At 35.5% G+C, this 20,585-nt stretch overlaps 1 protein-coding gene across 6 annotated transcripts in view; it reads left to right on the top strand.

Moving 5' to 3' along the window:
• Nucleotides 1-20,585, top strand: part of ITPR2 (inositol 1,4,5-trisphosphate receptor type 2) — a 496,384-nt gene that overhangs the window by 345,082 nt on the left and 130,717 nt on the right. For 5 of the 6 annotated variants that reach the window (XR_010579338.2, XR_012420091.1, XM_065523922.2 and 2 more), the window contains 6 exons: nt 203-386; nt 1,112-1,368; nt 3,632-3,832; nt 6,292-6,402; nt 10,474-10,569; nt 12,065-12,187. Coding sequence is in view for 4 of the 6 variants with exons in the window: in XM_065523922.2 (XP_065379994.1) it covers nt 203-386; nt 1,112-1,368; nt 3,632-3,832; nt 6,292-6,402; nt 10,474-10,569; nt 12,065-12,187 (972 nt within the window). In the remaining 2 variants the exon portion in view is untranslated. Of the gene's footprint in view, nt 1-202; nt 387-1,111; nt 1,369-3,631; nt 3,833-5,480; nt 5,603-6,291; nt 6,403-10,473; nt 10,570-12,064; nt 12,188-20,585 lie in introns of those variants that run through there. The other variant, XM_074006445.1, reaches the window with a different exon arrangement.

The raw sequence follows: 20,585 nt of genomic DNA, 5'->3' as shown, positions 1-20,585 counted from the left end.
GGAAAATGCTAAGTAAATACCAACTATTATTAGTACACATTAAATAGTACAAGAAACTGGCAAAGGCTGTCAATTTATGAAATAATAATGGGTAGTGCATTAAGTATGTGCTTTTACCTATAATGCTTATGTTTATTTCAAGCATAAAAACACTATTTGTCTCCCCTTGGGTATTGATGTCTTAAAATATGTTTTCTTGCAGTATTCTTTCTACCAGCAGTTGCATGAACAAAAAAAGTCAGAAAAATTCTTTAAAGTTCTCTATGATCGAATGAAGGCTGCTCAGAAAGAAATAAGATCAACAGTGACAGTTAATACCATAGATTTAGGTAGCAAAAAAAGGGATGATGACAATGAATTGATGACATCTGGTCCACGAATGAGAGGTAAAGAAGCATTTGAGTATTTGGGAGAACAGAGTGAGAGAAAAGAGGGGAATAGTGTTTAAATCTCATTAACATTTGTCATCTCTCTTCTCTTGGTTTAATTATCCCCACTGTGGCTCTGATCATCCATAAAGAATTTTGGTCATGGGTTGACCCTAAAACGGCTCTGCAGGACTAGACTTAAATGAGACATAATCAGTACAAAGCAACCAATGACATGAAAAATGTTTGATTTCACTGTTGCATGCATGGTAAAGAATAACTGCCCCAAATCTTTTAAGTTACCATGAAAATAAAACTTTAAAAACAGAAATTACCACACCAAACTCCAATGAAAGATTCTTGGTATTAGAATGACAAAATCATCCATGTATTAAATACAAATCATAAAGACACTAACATTTTGAAGTTTGTCACATTTTCCTACCTTCTTGAACATGAAACTCATATATATATGTTTATATATATGAATATATATATTATATATATCAGAAAGACATGAGTCCTTTTAAAATTTGCTAAGCATTGAGATCTTTTTTATGACCCACTGCAAATTTAACTTTTAAGTGCTATCTCAAATCCTTTTTGGAAATTGTTGCACCTTTTTTCAGATTATTTGTAATTCAGTTGTTAGAGAATTTGGGTACCTGGTTGTTTTTCTTTTTTTCTAAAAATTAGCGAAAGCAAATTGGCTCAGAAATATAAAAGTACTGCTTTGTTTTCAGTAAGAGATTCAACACTACATTTAAAAGAGGGAATGAAAGGGCAATTAACAGAAGCTTCTTCAGCAACATCCAAAGCATATTGTGTATACAGAAGAGAAATGGATCCAGAAATAGACATTATGTGCACAGGACCAGAAGCAGGAAACACTGAGGAAAAATCTGCAGAGGAAGTAACAATGAGTCCTGCAATTGCCATCATGCAGCCAATACTGAGATTTCTTCAGTTACTGTGTGAGAATCACAACCGGGAATTACAGGTATTTGTTCTGTTTTGTGTGAAAGCTGAGAATACAACCTATGTTTGTAAGTAATTAAATTCCAATAAAACCAACAAGTAGTTTTGGAGAGAGTTTTGGAAAGATAATCAATAAAAGCAATTGTCCTCTTCTGAAATGGGAAGAAACTTTGGTATCAGTGAAGAAAAGGAAGAAGAAAATCCTTTTATACAAAAAAAAAAAAAAAAAAAAAAAAAAAAAAAAATCAGCCTCATACAGTATCATCCTCATCAATATTTTTAGCCTCAAATATTTTTAGCCTCAGTGGGCATCCTCTTCCTAGTATTCTCTGGTAAGGTTATGTTGTTGAGAGAGATCATATTTGTCTCATCTATATCTTTCATGGTTTTATAGTCTTAAGGGGCTTTCATTATTTTCAAGCCAATTCATATTTCTCGAGTGAGAATACTGAGTATATTTGTATGTCTTCATTTGAAACAGAATTAACATAGAAGAGGATGTTTTTAACTAGACTGAAGGTGGATACATTCAAAAATGAATGTAGTCAGTGTCTTATATCTTCTTTCCTGCATTTTCCTTTGTTAGATAGATGAACTTAGGAGTGCCTATGAATTTTGACTTTTGGCCACTTTTTTGCATTGTTTGTACACAGGCAGGCCAAGGCCAGAAACACTGCTTCTGGAGGGACAATACTGGATCAGTGCCCACGGGCATATCCTAACCCATTTCATCTGTCAGTGTAGGAAATAGACATATAGGGTATATAACACATTAGATAGTATCTGATTGAACAGTTTACTGATAGGAGTGTGGGATCAGTATAGAAAATACTACTTTTAAAATTGTCTTAAGAAGAATAAATGGTAGATATAAATTCAAATAAACACATTAAATAATAAATTAATAGAAATAAATACTAAATTGAAATATAAAACAAGTTTCCTTCCCAGCTTACCCTTTTACTAGGTTTACTCCCCAGAGAAAATCACTGTTAACAGGTGATTAATCTGGAGAACTTGACTGAATATTGTCAGGGTCTAGGTTTTTTCTTCTAGAAATTTTTATGCATGCATAAGCATGTTGATCTGTGCAGGTAAACATTTTTTAAAAATCATATTCTGTGGTATTCTGGCCAGGCGCGGTGGCTCACGCCTGTAATCCCAGCACTTTGGGTGGCCGAGATGGGTGGATCACAAGGTCAGAAGATCAAGACCATCCTGGCTAACATGGTGAAACCCTGTCTCTACTAAAAAAATACAAAAAATTAGCTGGGCGTGGTGGTGGGCACCTGTAGTCCCAGCTAGTCTGGAGGCTGAGACAGGAGAATGGTGTGAACCCGGGAGGCGGAGCTTGCAGTGAGCCGAGCCGAGATCTTGCCACTGCACTCCAGCCTGGGTGACAGAGTGAGACTCCATCTCAAGAAAAAAAAAAATCATATTTTATGGTATTCCTCAACTTACATTTTTCATTTAGTAATATCTGTTATTAGTCAATTACTTATTGCCAGGTTATGTTTATTGGTACATGTTGAAGTACCGAATTTTTATAGTTTTACAGTATTCTAATGTTTGGATATACTATTGTTTATTAAGCCAGTCACATTACCATAATTATGAGATGGTTTCTGGTGTTTGTATAACAAGCAGTATGCAGGGAACCTGTTGGTGTACTTGTGTACATATATCTAGAAAAGCTTTTTAGAAGTGGAGCTGTATGTTAACTGAAAATTTTAATAGATACTTCCAGGTGCCCTTCATAATGGTTATATCGTTTATAATCAATGAACAATGAAGTTGCACTGTTCATATGAGATTATTTATAATTGAAAATTTGCTTCTCTCCCTAATGAACTTCTTTCTACCTAGTTTTTTTTCTCTTTTTCCCACTTCTCATTACTTTTGTCCTCTGTGTGTAGTTTGATGATAATGACACTGAGAAATGTTTATTATGAACTATCTTGAGATATATATATAAAAAATATATATATACACTCAAAGGCACAATATATTATATATTATATATAGTACATATGTGTGTGTATATATGTATGTGTGTGTGTGTGTGTGTGTGTGTGTATATATATATATAGATAGATAGAGAGTTGCTTGAGGAAAAACCTAAGGCCTAAGGGCCTTTCTCCCTCCTTAAATGGAGGACAATTTTAATAAATGCGAATAATTTTCTTACAAAGAAGAGTTAGAAAAGTGCACATATGGGGAGAACAACAAACAATCAGCACAGTGAATTTTTGTAACCCTTCAGGTTTATTTTCTTTTGCCTTCAGAACTTCTTGAGGAATCAAAACAATAAAACAAATTACAACCTTGTCTGTGAGACCCTTCAGTTTCTGGACTGCATTTGCGGAAGTACAACCGGTGGCCTGGGCCTGTTGGGTCTCTACATCAATGAGAAGAACGTAGCACTGGTCAACCAGACCCTAGAGAGCTTGACTGAGTATTGCCAGGGCCCCTGCCATGAAAATCAGGTAACGAGAAGTATTCATGACTAATTAGTAAAGGGATTAAGTTGGGGAAGGAGCCAATCTTTGTGTGCACTTGAAAGATCTTTCTTCTTGCTGTGCCAGACATTTTTACTTTCCTAAGAAAACATACAAAGACTGAATTATAGACGAGGAAATGCTATGCTGCATTTGTATATAATTTCATTGTAAAAACAATTCCCATGAAAATGTTCAAGATAAAAATCGACTTACTGAAAAAAGTGAAATATGTGTCATGACCACCACCCAGTTTTCATCTTTAGTGAACCTTTCCGGGATTTGTGGAATAAACTTTCTTTGGCTCTTTTGGTACCCCTACAAGGTGTAGTATATGTTGTTTCTTTTATATGCACAATACACTTGTGAATAGGTGTCATTATTCCTACTTTGCTGATGAATAGGCTCTAACTCAAAGATTAAGTGACTTTCCAGAGTTTCAGAGTGACAGAATCAGTAAGTTGTAGAGCCACTCTTACAACTAAGGATTTTTTATTCTGGGTCTAAATCGAGTGCTCTTTCGACTATATTACATTCTGGAGGGCACAGTTTCAAGTCTCGTTTCCAGAATGTTTGCCTCTAATTTTGTTTACTTGGATGTCAAGGACATATTATGGGAGTAGAAGGCAGGACACTTGGGTCAATTAAGGGAAGGGATGCCACCTGAAAGTTTGCCAGTTGACTGTATCACCTCCTCTCAGGCATCATGGAGCTACCATCATAGGCATGGATCAGTCCAGAAGACAGAGTTTTCAAGTCATAAACATTTCTGGATATAAATATTAAAGAAGCCATTGAGAGCAAAAACAACAATGATTGACATAGAAAAATGTGAAAAAGAAATTTGCTTTTTTAAAAATTGTAATTTACATGAGATGTACACACACATGCACATGGTGTCTATGCACACACACATATATTTATGAACATATGCACACATATGTACATGCATAGTTGTATAAAATAAAAACAGGACAATTTTGGCATAAACAATTTGTTATGGAGGTATTTTCCCTTTCTGTACTGTACATATGAAATACCAAAAGAGTTTGTGGATTTTTCCCTGCATTTTTCTGGGTTATATTTCAGTCTCCCAGAGCAATGATACAAGAAAACCTAGATGTTGATTTAAAGTTAAGGAAAAGCATACAAATTCAAAGATTTGGTTTTGTTGTTGATAAAAACTTGTACATCTATAATAGAAAATAATTATACCATTTGTCTCTTCTGCTGTTTCCGGGAAAGCTTGTGAGAATGTTCCCCAGTTTTGGTCTCATAAGAGAATGGAAGTGAACTTTGAAAGTAATTTACTAAAACCAAATATGTTCTAAAAGTAAAAGCTAATTTTCAAATAACATGAACCTCACAAATACTTCCCCATTGCTCTGAAAATGTGTGGGAGGAAAGATTGCTGGCAGATTCTGGAGATGATCTGCAAAAAGATTCTCTTTAAGTTTGGCAAATATTTTAATGAGCAAAAGAACCTCAGGAAAGGTAGGAGATGGGTAGAAAACACCTTTCCTCTGTGTCAGAGGAATAAAAACTCCATTGTATGAAGGGAGAAATAAAGCCCATGCTGAAAAAGCAGTCATTTCGAAATTGTCTTGATTTTGTTCTTTCTCATTTAACTTGCCAGGATTTCAGTTTTTCATACCCCTTGACAAGGTGCTACATTGTTAACACATAGTCCTACAAATCTGGCTCACAAGTTCCTGATTTAAGACCTGTAACATTAAATTCAGAATCCCAGCACAGTTGATCTTAACCTTCAAAATGTGGATGTTTATCTCACAGGATGTTTCATAAATTTTCCCCAATGAAGATCCCTCATGTAAGTTTAAGAAATTCAGTAAATTTTTCCTTTGGCCATCATTATTGACAGCATGTCCCCAGACATCAGGAGAGTCTCTATATTACTTGTCTTCGCTTCCACCTGGCATGGACAGCAGCATCTCTTGTCATCAGTTTAGCATTAAGTAGCAATCAATTTAAATTGCTTCATCGGTACTGTAAAATTTGCCTACAAATCTCAGGTATGAGGGACACACGTCTTTCATAAATGGGAAAATTGTTTTATTGAGGATAATTCAGATCTTAAAATTCTGACCTTAAAGAACTCCTCCGTTGATTGGTATATTAAAGTTTATTGAATGAAAGGATATTTAACTTAACCAGTAGTCTCCGAAATTCTATAAACACGGTATATTTTAAAAGATATATGCTTCACGCAGTGTCTCTCTCAGTATTCTGCATACAAGGCCATTTGATCAATACTAATCAATTAATTGCCAGACCCTATACAAAAGAATAAGTCAAATGCTCAAAGGCAAATCTTAGCTATTTTTTAAAGGTTAAAAATTAAGGTTTTTATGTTGCTTTATATCCTGTTAGTTCTGTGCTATTCTGTTGTGAATCAAATGCTGTTCTACAAATATTTTGTTTTCTAGACCTGTATCGCTACACATGAGTCTAATGGGATTGATATCATCATTGCTTTGATTCTGAATGACATAAACCCTCTTGGTAAATACCGAATGGATCTGGTGCTCCAGCTAAAGGTAGAGCGAATCCACTGTTCAGGCCAGAAAAGCTACAGTTTCTATAGTACAATCTTTAAGCAGCTCTTGTCAAAAGCATACTATCATGTTTTCAACGAATCAATTGACAGAAAGGGATAGTGAAAGTACAATGCTTACTAAACTCCAGATGCAATGTGAAGTTAGCTTTGAGGTAATATTCCATGGCAAGGTCCTTTCCTGGAAGTTCTCCAAGCAGCCACTGTGTTTATGATTTCCCTTTTGCTTTTATTTTTATTTTTATTTTATTTTACTTGACTTTTTGAGATGGAGTCTAGCTCTGCTGCCTAAGCTGGAGTGCAGTGGCGCGATCCCAGCTCACTGCAACCTTCTCCTCCCAGGTTCAAGCAATTCTTCTGCCTCAGCTTCCCGAGTAGCTGGGATTACAGGTGCCTGCCACCACGCCCAGCTAATTTTTGTATTTTTAGTAGAGATAGAGTTTCACTGTGTTGGCCAGACTTGTCTGGAACTCCTGACCTCGTGATCCACCTGCCTCGGCCTCCCAAAGTGCTGGCATTACAAACATGAGCCATCACACCTGGTCTAGTTTTTATTTTATATTTTTCATTATAGGGAGAAGCAAAAGGTGTTGATATATTTTTAAAACACATTGACCACAGAATTCCACCCAGAAAGTCACAAGGAATTAGACAAAGTCAAAGGAGTGCTGCATTTTAGTTTTATGGCTCTCTTCTTTCTAAAAGTTGTTCTCTTTTACATTAAAATATTATTTTTCCCCAAAATACTTTCAGTGATATCCACACTCTAAGAGATTTCTTTAATTTAAGCCTTGTACACAGTTCCCAGCAGTTTCATTTATAAGAGCTCGGGAGCACAAATTAATATACACAATAAATTGTATAAAGCCCAAATGCTAAAGCATGATATTCAATTGAGATGAGCTAGTAAAGACCACATTATTGTGTTTAGGGTTAACGAGGAAAAAATAATCCTTGCTTAAATTACAATTTCTCTGTGAAGCCTGGTCTATCCAAGACTATAAAGAATGTATAATTAAATTTAACTTTGTTTGGGTAAATTTGTAGCCAAGAAGAATAGGAATGATATTTTTCTAATTCCGTTTCTAAATTTAGGTTTAGGTATTACAATGGAAAGTACATATGTTTATGTGAAGATTGTGCTAAAGGCTCTTAGTAAGCATATGCTTCTTTATCTTTATTTTATTTTTTTGAGTTGGAGTCTCACTATGTTGCCCAGGCTGATATTGAACTCCTGGGCCCATGTGATCCTCCAGCATCCACCTCCTGATAAGCTGGGATTACAGGTGCATGCCACCACACCCAGCTTAACTGCTTCTTTAATAGAAGAGATGGGTTAGTATTTTTTCATGTTTTCAGTTGTAATATGTATAAGCTTCTGTTCTTTCTATTCCTAGATTAGAAAAGGTGATTCTTACGTAGATGTAGTTTTGTGCTTTGATTCATTACCATCATGCTTCAGTTAATGAAACCAGCCTGTGAGATAGTCAGCTTAAATTCAAGTTATTAGAAAAATTTTTGTTGTTTTATCTTAAATTCATCTTTAACCATAATTCATTAAGAAACAACATAGACAGGTCTTGATCTTTGGCTTTTAAAATCCTTCACTAGTCTAAAGACTATAACTTTAAATTTCTTTTGTAGTTAATTAAACTTAATGGGCAGAAATACTGAATGACTCATCCATGTAAAATAAAGTATAAGCATATAGATTATTTACAAATCAAAGCATGTGCAAAAAAATTAAGTGAGAGGGCATCACTTAACAGCACAAAGATATTATCAACTATTCAAATGAAAATGCTTTTTTAAAAAAAGTTATTTAAATTTTTGTTAATTTTAGTATGTACAATTGTTACCTTTTAAAAATATGACAGTTGGATAAGTCAAAATACCAAATATAGATTTGACTTGAAATATTTAAAGTATAGTCTTTTTTTTCTTAGTGAATGAGGTATGTGTACTTTTCTAAACAATCTTTGAGGCTTTGTACATGTTGTCCGATATAAGAACAATGTTTGTAAGACAGAATAATATATATTAGAAATTTAAGGGATTTCCATGCATAGGGTACTTTAAATAATAAATTATCTTTAACATTAGAAAGATATCATATTAATAATTATTAAGGTTTTATTTTATGTCATTCATTCCTGAATTTAATTGCTGAATCATCCCTAATTTTAAGTATACTTAGCTTTATATACTCATTTAGTACGAGATTCTATTACTTTTTGATATTTGGTGTCCTTTTTATTTTCATTTGCAAAACTGACCTGTAAATATGAAGTGCTTCATTTGTAAATAGGTAAAGATTTCTATTTTGTTTTGTTTTTAAAGAATGTGGCTTCTTTAAGAAGAAACTCCTGCACTAACACTGATATTTCCATTTGATTTTGTGGTATTTATAGACTCTTGTACTATCAATTTGATTCATATTTCATTAGGCCGTTTATAAGATTTCTATTCTTCTGACATAATATGGAAAAGAAGATTGGCTAGAAAAAATACCATATTGCCAATAGCATTCTGAAATTGGATGTATTTTTAAGCTATCATGTATTGGGCCTGCTGAGGGAAGGTTCATTAGGTAACACTGTCAGTGTTGCCAAGGTTTTAGCTTTGAATTCCATGATCTGTTCAGATTATTCCTAGGATTTAAGCTCTCCATTAATCCTAGAACCTTACTCTTTTAGGTATGTTATTTATGTGGGATACTAGATTGTTGAAGAGAATTTTAGGATTGGTTCAAGTCTGCAAAATATGAAAATGGAGCAGAAAAGGATAATACTCCCTTTCCCCCAAAATACTAAAGTCTTTTCATAATGAGTCAGTGACATTAGTGTCAATCATCATCTTCATCATTGTCACTGTTATTGGTCACTTGAAATGATTTTTAGGCTATACCTCTTGGCAGGGGGGTGGAAATAGTTGGATAGAATTTGGTGTTAAAACTACCCAGGAGAATTAATTTGCACAACCTTAACAAAATTTGTATGATCGTTATTTATTTAGACCAAATACAATTCATTTTAATTTTCATCCTATGATATGTTAACTTTGAGTCACTTAGAAGCATCTTAGAGCCATGTTAACTCCAATTCTTTTGTACTTCTATCAAAGATTGTGTGTGGAGGTTAAGATTGTTATCTAAATGAATATTATGAGCACACTGTAGAAGTAAATCCTGGATATTTAATTTCATATTGCAATTTGCCAAAATTCTATGCCAGCACTATTAAAAACACAGTATAACGTAACATCTTTCAAAATGTTTAGGATATTGTGCTTTCGTGGCTAAGATTTTCTGTAACTCTGAGTATCTATTTTGGATTATAAATTGTATCAGAAATATTTTTGATATCTGTAGGTAGAAATGGTTGAGATAATATATTGATAAAACAAATTAGAACACTTCAAAGACAACATAAGCTATTTTCATTTTCTGTTAAGCGAAAATAGAAGATATTCTTTCATAACCCAAAGGGAAACAAGTTGCATATCACCTGCCATATAGTGAGACTAGGAAGCCATTATCAATAAATTTATATTTCTAACACATGAATTTGTAATTTTATAGATTAATTCTAATTATTGCTCATATAGTTTTAGATTTCGATATGCTAATATGTATTAATATTTCATTTTAACAATTGTGCTAAATTCTTTAAATTGTATACCGTTTCTGTAAAATATGTTACTGATACCTGTTCACCTTGTTTTTTGAAATGCCTATTTAGGAAACAGTGAGGAAAAATATGATTATGTTTTAGTGCGATATATAGTAAATCAATTTTGCATTTGAAGTACCTTTTCACCAATATTTAAAATATCTCTTGTAACATAGGTCTCATGATTCATTAGTTATATTTTGTGTTGACAGTGAAGTAAAATGTTCTATTTTAGAATGTTAACAAGACAAATGAAATTAGCAGTTTTAAATTTCGTTTGATTAAAAAAGAGGTCCTAGTAATCTCAACTAAAACAAATGCAGAGAAATCATTAATCCATGAAATTGACTTTGCATGCACATTAACTCAAACTGTGTCTCTAGAACAATGCATCTAAACTTTTGCTGGCCATTATGGAAAGCAGACATGACAGCGAGAACGCAGAAAGAATTCTTTTTAACATGAGACCCAGAGAACTGGTAAGAAAACTTTTAGAAGCTTGGTTAATATTGAGTAACCTAAAAGGAACAAGTTTAGAGAATGCATGTCAGAAAAAAATGTTGATTGATTTTCATTGCTCTACTGAGACAAATGGAGCATCATGACCTACCATTTCCAATACCTCAGAAGGCCCTGTGTTGGCAAAGGCCTGTGTGATCTGGGCCTTATGACTTCAGTAGTTTTATCCACTCCAAGCGCTTTTCGTAGCCAACTTATCACACTATACTAAACTGTATGCAAATGTGTATTGCCAGAAAAAAAGTTGGCTTTAGTTTAATGGTGTATTGGAGCATATGAGGAAGGGATGTAAAAAAAAAATGTTTGTACTCTTCAAAAATTTTATTTATACCTCTTTCTGAAAAATAAAATAAAATTAGTTTTTTTTTGTAGTTGTTCTTCTCAGTGATATGTTGTACAATGCTTGGCCTCAAGGAAACTGTGCAGACTCTAGTAGAGATTCCACAGAGATCATTAGCGTGTCTTCCTATTGTAGAAGTTATCTTTTCCTTTTCACTCATGGCATGCACATTATGAAATAATGCAGGTGTATTTTAAAAGCATTGGGTTCCAAAAGCATTGAGAACATACTCACATAATATAGCTCAGTGCCCTGGTGATTAAGCTCCACTCACATCAGGGCCGTTGTTGGTGCTATGGGCATCTCCTATGAAAGCCTGGCACAACACTCTTTTGCTATCACTTTGTTAGTAAAGAATGGAGTCATGGAGGTCAGGCAAAAAGAGAGATAAAGTGAAGTTTGATTTAATATATATTTAATGAGAGCCCAGTGTCTATCTGCAAGCAGTGAGTTACAAGGACCAACACATTTCCTATCCTATGGTTAAATGTGGCAGTCAATTATATTATTTATTCAACAATGGCACTGTGCAATAGCCCTTTGAAAATACTAGTTCCTCTGTGGACAATACCTTTATCCTGTCATCCCCTTCCTCCTTGTGGCCCACCCTCCACCTCTTGCTTGAGTATATGCCCCTGCTCTGCACTTCCTTAGAAACATACATAGCCCTGGAGTAGGACTGACAGCACCCCACTGTGTTTGCCTCCTTCCTTGCTTGTCCCACTGGACAGTAAATTCCTTGAGGGTACTCTCTCCTATCCACTGTTGGGAACCTCAGTTCCCAGGGCAATTTCTAGCACCATGTCTGCCTGTTACTTAGTGGGCACTTAGTAAATAATGGATGTTTACTGGGGTTCTCGATTCTCCTAATTCTTGGGAACTTTGACACTATAAACATTCAAATTTCAAACAAAAATTTCGAAGGAAAAGGGGAATATTGTAGGAAAATACTTTCATGTTCATTGAAATAAAGATGGTTTCCAAGGCCATTTTCATTTAGAGTCCTTTTATACTTTTGAGGCTCATGAAGCTGCCCAATTGTTAATTAAACCTCATAAACAATGTAAAGCGGATGTTGTTTCTGGCATTTCAGTCTTCTTTTTTTTTTTCGATAGGTGGATGTGATGAAGAATGCCTACAACCAAGGATTGGAATGTGACCATGGGGATGACGAGGGTGGAGATGATGGTGTTTCTCCAAAAGATGTTGGACACAATATCTATATTCTGGCCCATCAGGTGTCACATTTTATATCTTTACATTATTTTGCTCATTCTATCAATCGTGTTTTGTATCCGTGGCTTGTTGCCATATTTTCAAGTTCTGGTCCCTTCATTTATTCAGCACTTACACCTAGGTTTGGGCTAAAGAGAGAATGCCCAAAATGCCTGACTATGCACCTCAAGGTATGCTAGGGGACAGTCCACAAGAAAACAGTTCTTGGTACCCAAAACTATTGGGCCAGAAGGGAGGAGAATTCCCATGTCAGCCTGAGTCATGGATAAACCATGGCAACAAATGAGGGTCCTGAAGGAGAGGGGAAGAGAGGCTACTGCGGAGACAGAGTATGAAGTGAGGGGGTGCATTCAGTCCTAATCAGGACGAATTTGGCAGGTAGTCTCTAGCCTCCTTGAATTGTAGGTTGACGTACTTTCTGTAGAAGCCATAAACTGGCAACCTCTGATTGGAAGTGTGAGTCTAAACTTTAAATTCTTTTGAAGGAACTGTTTCCATTTTATAACTTTAAAAAACAGGTGCCTGATGAGTACTATTCATAAATTTAATACCATTAACATGAAGATCAACATTAAATTGGCATCTCTGCAAATTTGTTTAGAAGGTAAACATTTTAAATGTACATTTGCCAATTTGATTTTGTCTATGATAGCTCCTTTGTTTTTACAAAATGAAGTTCAAACTTTAGAGACTTGCTCTATCTTTCTTTCTCATCATTTTCTCCCATTGGCGATCATTCCCTTCTGTTTCCCTGTACGTTTTATCAGTTGATTGAATAAACATCAATAGATATAAAGTCAGATTCTCAGAAGATTTATTTTGAAGGTTGCTCTTTAGACATTTCTTATGCCCTTTTCTACCCTTTCTATAAATGTCTAATATATGTGAACTTGACTATAATTGTTACAAAACCTTCCAGGAGGGAGTCAGATTCTGAAAGATACTAACAAAAGACACCACTATTGTTTTATAATATATCTGGCTCATTGAGAAGATTTTAAGGTCTCTCATAGTGTATCAAAATGCCTATGTAGAACAGAAAGTGGTAAGGGCAGACGAGTTTTAGCTGGACAGATGAGCATTTTAGCTGCTGAGCAACTGAAAGCTAGGATGATGGACAAGTTGAAGGAAGCAGAAAGTGGAGATTTAGGATGTGGAAAAGGTGTCATTTTAGAGAGAAAGAGAAGTCAAGTGACACAAAGTGAGTCAGTCTAGCAAAGGAATGACTAGAGATTGAATGTGAGTAGAAAGAAAAAAATCCCAGGCTGAGAATTAAAATCACATTTGCTATAGAATGAACACAGAAACATGCTGAGACATATGTGTACAGGGTCAAGGAGTTACTTTAGAGGCTGTAGCACTGTGGAGGGAAGGAGGCAAGGAAGATGAACAAGGTCAAAAAGGCAAGGTCAAAATGAGCAGTAGTAAGTTTCAGAAGAAAGTAGGGAAGTAGAGCCACCTCTGTTTTCTTGACTGCAAGATAGTCTTGCTGTGTGTGGGGGAGGTTGTCTTCTTGCACGAGTGAGCAGCTGTGAATAAGATCTGACTGTGTAGCTGTTAGGTGGGGAATGAACAACCAGACCAGCTAAGCTTGCCCTGGAGCCAGCAGAGTGACAGACTGACCAGCAGACAATAAATGAACCACCTCACATCCATTAAGAAGTTTAAAAAAGCAATCTCAGATGACCAGTATCTTAGGAGTAACAGTGAACATGTCAAGGTAAAGAAAAGACTTATGTTAGGTCACTTCAGTTTGAAGCAGACCAAGCATAAGAGTAGAGGATGCAGGCCAGGTGCAGTGGCTCACACCTGTAATCCCAGCACTTTGGGAGGCTGAGGTAGGTGGATCACTTGAAGTCAAGAGTTCAAGACCAGCCTGGCTAACATGGCGAAACCTCATCTCTACTAAAAATACAAAAATGAGTTGGGTGTGGTGGCGCATGACTGTAATCCAAGCTACTTGAGTGGCTGAGGCACGAGAATTACTTGAACCTGGAAGGTGGAGGTTGCAGTGAGCCGAGATCGCTCCACTGTGCTCCAGTGGGCAACAGAGTAAGACTCTGTCTCAGAACAAACAAACAACAACAACAACAACACAAAAAACCAGAGTACAGAATACAAATTTTTAAAAGGACATTGTTACATGCTGAGAAGAATGGACAAAGAGGGTAAAGAATGCAAGCACTGCTCAGAGATGGAAAGATGATAGAAAAAATAAAGCAACCTATATATGAAATAAATTCAAAATGAAGATGGCATAAAGGCCAGTTATTTCAATGAATTTGAGTTTATTACAGTGCTTGAAGAGGAGAATAGACATATGCAAAGAGGATGGTGGAATTGTCCAAAAAGTGGAAATTTAGAAGTGGTAAAAAAAAAAAAATGTTACAAGGGGTTAAAACAACTTGTTGAAAGGAAGAGAAGTCAATGATATGAAAATGATTGGGGTGGATATATTGAGATTTTTTTTTTAACTTCCCAGAAGAAAAATGTTGGAAAAGCAATGATTTGTAGAGCAATGAAAGTCCAATACAGAAGTACAGAAACAAAGCCAGGCCTCTAGAAGAGAGAGAACAAACATCAAAACGAAAGAGAATAAAGAGAAAAGGAGATTCTGAATTGCTGAATACTTTAAGCCTTGTGATTACACTGTAAAAGATTAAATATTAAATAAGAGTCCACATGAGTCCCTGTTAGAACCCAAAAAGGGCACAAGTATGGAAGGAAAGTAGGCCAGTTGTATGTAACTGACAGTGTAGAGTTAAGCAATTGCTTGCTTATTCTTTTATAGTGACACAAGGAGTGATTTTCTTGCCACCATATAAATGTATTATTTATATGGTGAAGGGTTAACCCCTTCACCAATTTTCCATGAAAAATTATGAGCTTTTACTCACAGAAGGGAGACCAGTGTGCTCTGCTGATCTTTCTGCAAGTGACTCCTTGGCTTTCTCTAGGCTAGGATGTCATATTTGGTTTCTTAGGAGGCCAATCTCTAAGATTGTTGCCAAGTTCCTCATAAATCTATTGTGCTCCACAAACTCACAAGGACTGGTTGGTTGTAAGCACTGCTTCAGAAGTGGCCATGTAGCTGTGCTATAGGGATTTGGTAGAGTCCAGTTTCCACTGTTTTCGTTGTGGATATGCAATCACTGGGCTCCTGCAGGCAAATAACTGTGCAAATTGGTTTCTGGCTTTGCACAGTTCAGTACTTCCAAAACCAAGATGCAACTTCCTCTTTGTTTTACTATAATCGTCTTTTGTGCAGACAGTTTATTCTGGTGCTCTCAGACTTTCAATTTTTGTTGTTGTTCTTTTCATGGTAGTAAGGTAGTTCTGCTTTTTCTGCCATGACATCCCTTTTGGCCTTTCCTGTGGTTGGTGTTACAAGAAACAAATAATGCTTCTTGTAAGTGTCTTGTCTGATCTACATAAAACTATAAATACCTCAAAAAGGGAATTTCTTAACTTCTAATACTACAGTGTTGTGCAGAGAATTTCCTTAAAATCCAACTAATTGTACTTTTTGACTTTCTATCTTCTGCATATTTTCCTTAAGCCTCTGCCCCATCTGTCTGCTTTACTCTTGGTCTTTTACATTCTTTTCTTGCTTTCTGTAGAAACAGTCTCTACACACAGTCCAGAGCACTGTTCAGTACTTTGTGTATGTCCAGTATATATTAAACCATATTGTTTCATTCTCTCCTGAAGCAATTACTGTTCTTCTGTCTGAGACCCTGCATTTAATGCCTACCTGAAGTAAGAAGCATATGGAGAAATGTTATATGCTTTTCAGGTTGGGGAGAAGTATTAGATAGCAAACTGTAGGAAGCAAAAATAACTCCTGGATCATAAGGCAAGAGAGAATGGGTCACTCTGATTGGTTATATTTAATTCTTTTCAAAATGCAGGCTTGAAAATTTTTCATGAGCATTTTCCTATATCACTAAATGGTCTTTGAAAACATAATTTTAATGCTACATAATTGTTCCTCATTTGAATATACCATGATTTGTGTAATCACTCCTTATTGTTAGACATTTAGGTTTGTAATGTATTTGATATTATAAATTATGCCATGATTGACATCCTCATACATTAATCTTTGTCTGCCACACTGATTATTTCTCTAGGATAAATTCCAAGAAGCTTAATTACTGGGTCACAGGGTAGTAACTATTTTATGGTTCCTGATGCATACTGTAAAATTGTTTTCCACAGTTTATTATGGTACTTCTCTTACTGAATCCTAAAATTATTACCATTTAAAAAAATACTGGCCACACTGATAGTATTTGGAACAACAATGTTTGCTGAATGAATTAACATATGATAGATGAAAGGAGAATCGCATTTTGATTTATATCTTTTGGATTACTGGTAAAATGGGCTATCTTTTAATATTTTCTTTGGTTATTTGTATTTCTTCTGTGAATTACTTGAAAGTATATTTATCTCTTATTTTATAAGGTTCATTTTCCTTAATGAAGTTTAATTAGGGATAATAACTTTTTGTCAGTCATATTAGTTAGATGTACTTCTTTCTGATTTACTGGCTTTTATGTTTTCATAATAGTTTTCTTTCAGCACCTCGAGATCATTTAAACACTCACCTAGATTTTCTTTTGGTGTATAATGAATTCAGGTTTTGTATGTAATTATATAATCTTTCCATGTCATAATGCAAAAATAATAAGGAGGAAAGCTCTGATGCTTCATCTATAAAGACATATTCCAAAATTTAGTGTGACAGCAATCCATGAGGGCAGGATTTGCAGGAATTTTAGGAGGGTGCTGTAGAGTGTGGGTCACAGAGAAAGCTTTAGTAGAAGAGATTAGGGCCAAAATCTAGCCACCTTCAGGGCCAGACAGGGTATGTGAATGAGTGATCTAGGGGCTGATGAGGTTGGGACAGTCTGATGTTCCTCTTCCAAAGCAGGGAGCCGTTACTCACTTCTGCTGACTTGCCAACTGGGCTCGCAGGCCCTCGATTTCCACTTGTTCCAGTATTTCAAAAGAAGCCTATATTTTGAAATTTTGTAAAAATCTGGAATCTCCTAACTTTTAAAAGTTGGCAGGTCATTCAGGATTTTTACAAACACCAAATAGGCCAAAGAAAACTCAGCAGCAAGCTGAATGCGGCCCTCGATCCATCAGTTTACCACTGTGGAGTAAAGGATTTACATTTCTCGTTGTTTCTTTCATTGAGTTTCATAGATGCATTGAGTGCTTACTAGATGCCAAGCACTGTGCCAGATACTAGGAGTGCAGTGGTAAAGAAGATCCACAACAGATCAGCTCTCAGGGAATTTGCATTCTGGCTGGGAGCAGTGAAGAGTAGACAATGAACCAGAAGGATGCCAGATGGTCATATAAGCTATGCAGTGATTAAGAATAGATCATGGTGAAAGACAGTTACTAGAGGCTATTAGAGATTGGTTGATCTGGAGGGTTTTCTGAGGAGCAATTTAAATTAGATCTAAGTCAAAAATCAAAAGCCAGCAGGATACCATGGGGGTGGGGGGGTTTGCAGGGCAACATCCCAGTGGCTTGAAAGTGGCAATGAGCTTGGCATATTTAAAGGAGCAAAAGAAGGCCTGGGTAGCTTGACACTTCCCCCAGCCAGCTATTAGTACTTGAATATTATACTAATCACCTGCAGTTCACCTCAGGCTTATTTATTGTAAGATACTTTCAACAACATTTATTGAACACCTCTTATGTCAGGCATTGTGCTAGTTTCTAAGATGGAAAGATGACTAAAACTGCAATCAAGAAGCTCACAATGAAGTGTATATAAAAGGAAGAGCGAGAGAGATAAATCATTATAGTTGAATGTGCATGTCTTAACATGGAGGTTATGTACAAGCTGTACTTCCCCTAGGAGTCAAGAGAGCTTCCTGGAAGAGGTGACATTTGAACTAAATCTTGAAAGAGAGGAATGGAGGAAGACAGTCCAGGCAGGCAGAAGAACTTCTGCAAAAAGGAGCCAGAAATATTTTAGGGAGAGAAATGTCTTTTGGTCATATTAGTAGGGATCTTGTGTGGTATCTACATATGTTTTTATGTGAAGTAAACTACAATAATTTGAATTATGTAAACATCTTTGATAACTGTAATGACTCTGTAGACACTTAACAAATGTTGCACAAATGCATGAATAATTGAAGGATGAATGAATGAGTGTCTAGGACATGATATACTCTAAAGCTTTGATATTTTATAGTTAAGTATTATAATTTAAAAAACTGAATAAAGATATTTTTCTGTTACTATCATTCCCATGATAAAAGTTAATGATAATTTCTGCCACTGGAGCACACATTTCTTGGGTACAGATACAATTAGCTTTTTTTTTTTTTTCCATGTGAAGTACAGTGCCTAGAATATAGCAGACACTCTAGAAGAGTTTGAAGGAATAACTTCTGGCAAAAATGCTTGCATGCTGATAATATTTCTAGGTAATACCTCCACTATGTAAGATTAGTAGACTCCTACAAAGCTTCTAATAGCATGCTGGCAATCCATAATCTTATTCAACTGCTCTTGACTTTCTTTTTAGTTTTATACATTACTCTTTGCTGATATTGTTAGTAAACTCTGTATCAACAGACCCTATAATATCTTCTTTCTTGCTAGGCACTTTTCTTATTTTTGTTCATGATACCATCTTTCTGTTTTACTAATAGAATATCTCCTCCTATTGTTACAATTCATTTTAGTGTTACCTTCATACCCTTAAGATCCAAACTGAGACCTACCTAACCCATTTCCTAGATAAATTACAGCCAGCAACTATCTATTCTTTGTTTTGATTTCTTACATTTGTTATGTCCACCTAGAACCACATACTTACTTTTACACTAGGTTATGCTGTGTATCATCCTGGAATTGTTCTTTGTTTCACATATATCGGATCTGGCTACAAAATTAATAGTGGATCCACAAAATCTGGACACCCAGGAGGCCTTATTTTTACAAAAGAAACTTTCCACAAAGTATAATGGGGAAAAAATGCCTAGGTATTATAGAATAGATTTAAACTCTCTAATAGGCACTTCCGTATCTTTCACTGAGCAACTAAGAACCTTTGGGTTATGGCCATTTAAATGACCTCTCAAATTGATGGGTACAATAAAATGGGTACAATAAAAAATGCAATCTAGGAAATGGATTGAAATGGGACTCGCTAATTATTGGTTTGGTGTAAAGATCATGAAGTGGAAGCAATTATTTGTTTGCTTAACATTCCATGTTTGTTAGATATATATTTATTTCTGAGTGACATAATTATTAGAGCATCAGTCTGAATTCTAGCAATGTAAAATGCCATTGTTGTGTCTTCCACGCCTCCTTCTGCCTGCTTTGACTATCCATTGAATTCAAAGTCTAATGGGAGAGCTGGAGATACCAGGCAAGGCTTTTATGATTAGTTTTTCCAGGAAAAGGAAAATGCGTAGCACTCCCTAGTATATTTCAGACCCTTGAATTTTTACCTTATCCCTAACCAAAGTCAATAACTCTTTCTTAACTTTGGCGGGGGGAGGGAGGGAGGGAAGGAGGGGGAGAGAGAGAGAGAGAGAGAGAGAGAGAGAGAGAGAGAGAATGGTAGGAATGGCCGTGGCATTTTAAGGACAGGGATTCTTTATGACATGCTAAAGAAATTTTCTGGATTTCCTGATAGTCTTCATTAATCCACTTTTTTCTTTAAAAAGTCTGTTTCTAATAACTAACTACAATTGCTTGAGCTATATTCATTTTAAGGGATATGCATGTAAATTACTCCAAATAAAGTTTAATTTATACTGAAACCATATGAAGTATATCTATCACTCAGACTACTTACAGTGTTTTCCTTAGAGATTTATGCTCTTCACCTTTTTGCAGCTTCTATTTTCTTATGCTAATATGTAGTAATCAGCATTGCTTCATTTACTTTATTTGCAGATGCAGAAGGATGGTTTGTAATTGGATACATAACTTCCATCTCTAATATCTTTGAAGGGTTTTAAGTAACTTACCATTACTTCATCTTTATTATTGCTTGTAGTGCAGAACGTAGAAAACACAGCTGGGTTTCTCAACTCACAGAGGCACTTTTAGCTCAGTAATATGTTGGCTAGAATATTGTACCAAGAATATTATGCAAACAGCTTAGCTATTATTCCACCCCTGCACCCTGTATTTTCTCTGTGAGCTATTTACATCGCTTAACTTCTCTGGCTTCAGCCTTCTCATCTATAAAAATATGATGGCTGTCAGTGAGCTGCATTTGCAAAGTAAACTTTCAGAGACTTATGCACTCCAGAGAGTAGTTGGACTGTGATGGCTCTTTTACTGGATTCAATTATGTTTTAAATGATGTAACAATAACTAATCAGCTACTAGATAGTTATGTAT

This window comes from Macaca fascicularis, chromosome 11 (assembly GCF_037993035.2).
Source record: "Macaca fascicularis isolate 582-1 chromosome 11, T2T-MFA8v1.1".
Lineage (NCBI taxonomy): Eukaryota > Metazoa > Chordata > Mammalia > Primates > Cercopithecidae > Macaca > Macaca fascicularis.
Note: the sequence above shows the minus strand (reverse complement) of the source record. Positions and strands in the feature narration are given on the sequence as shown.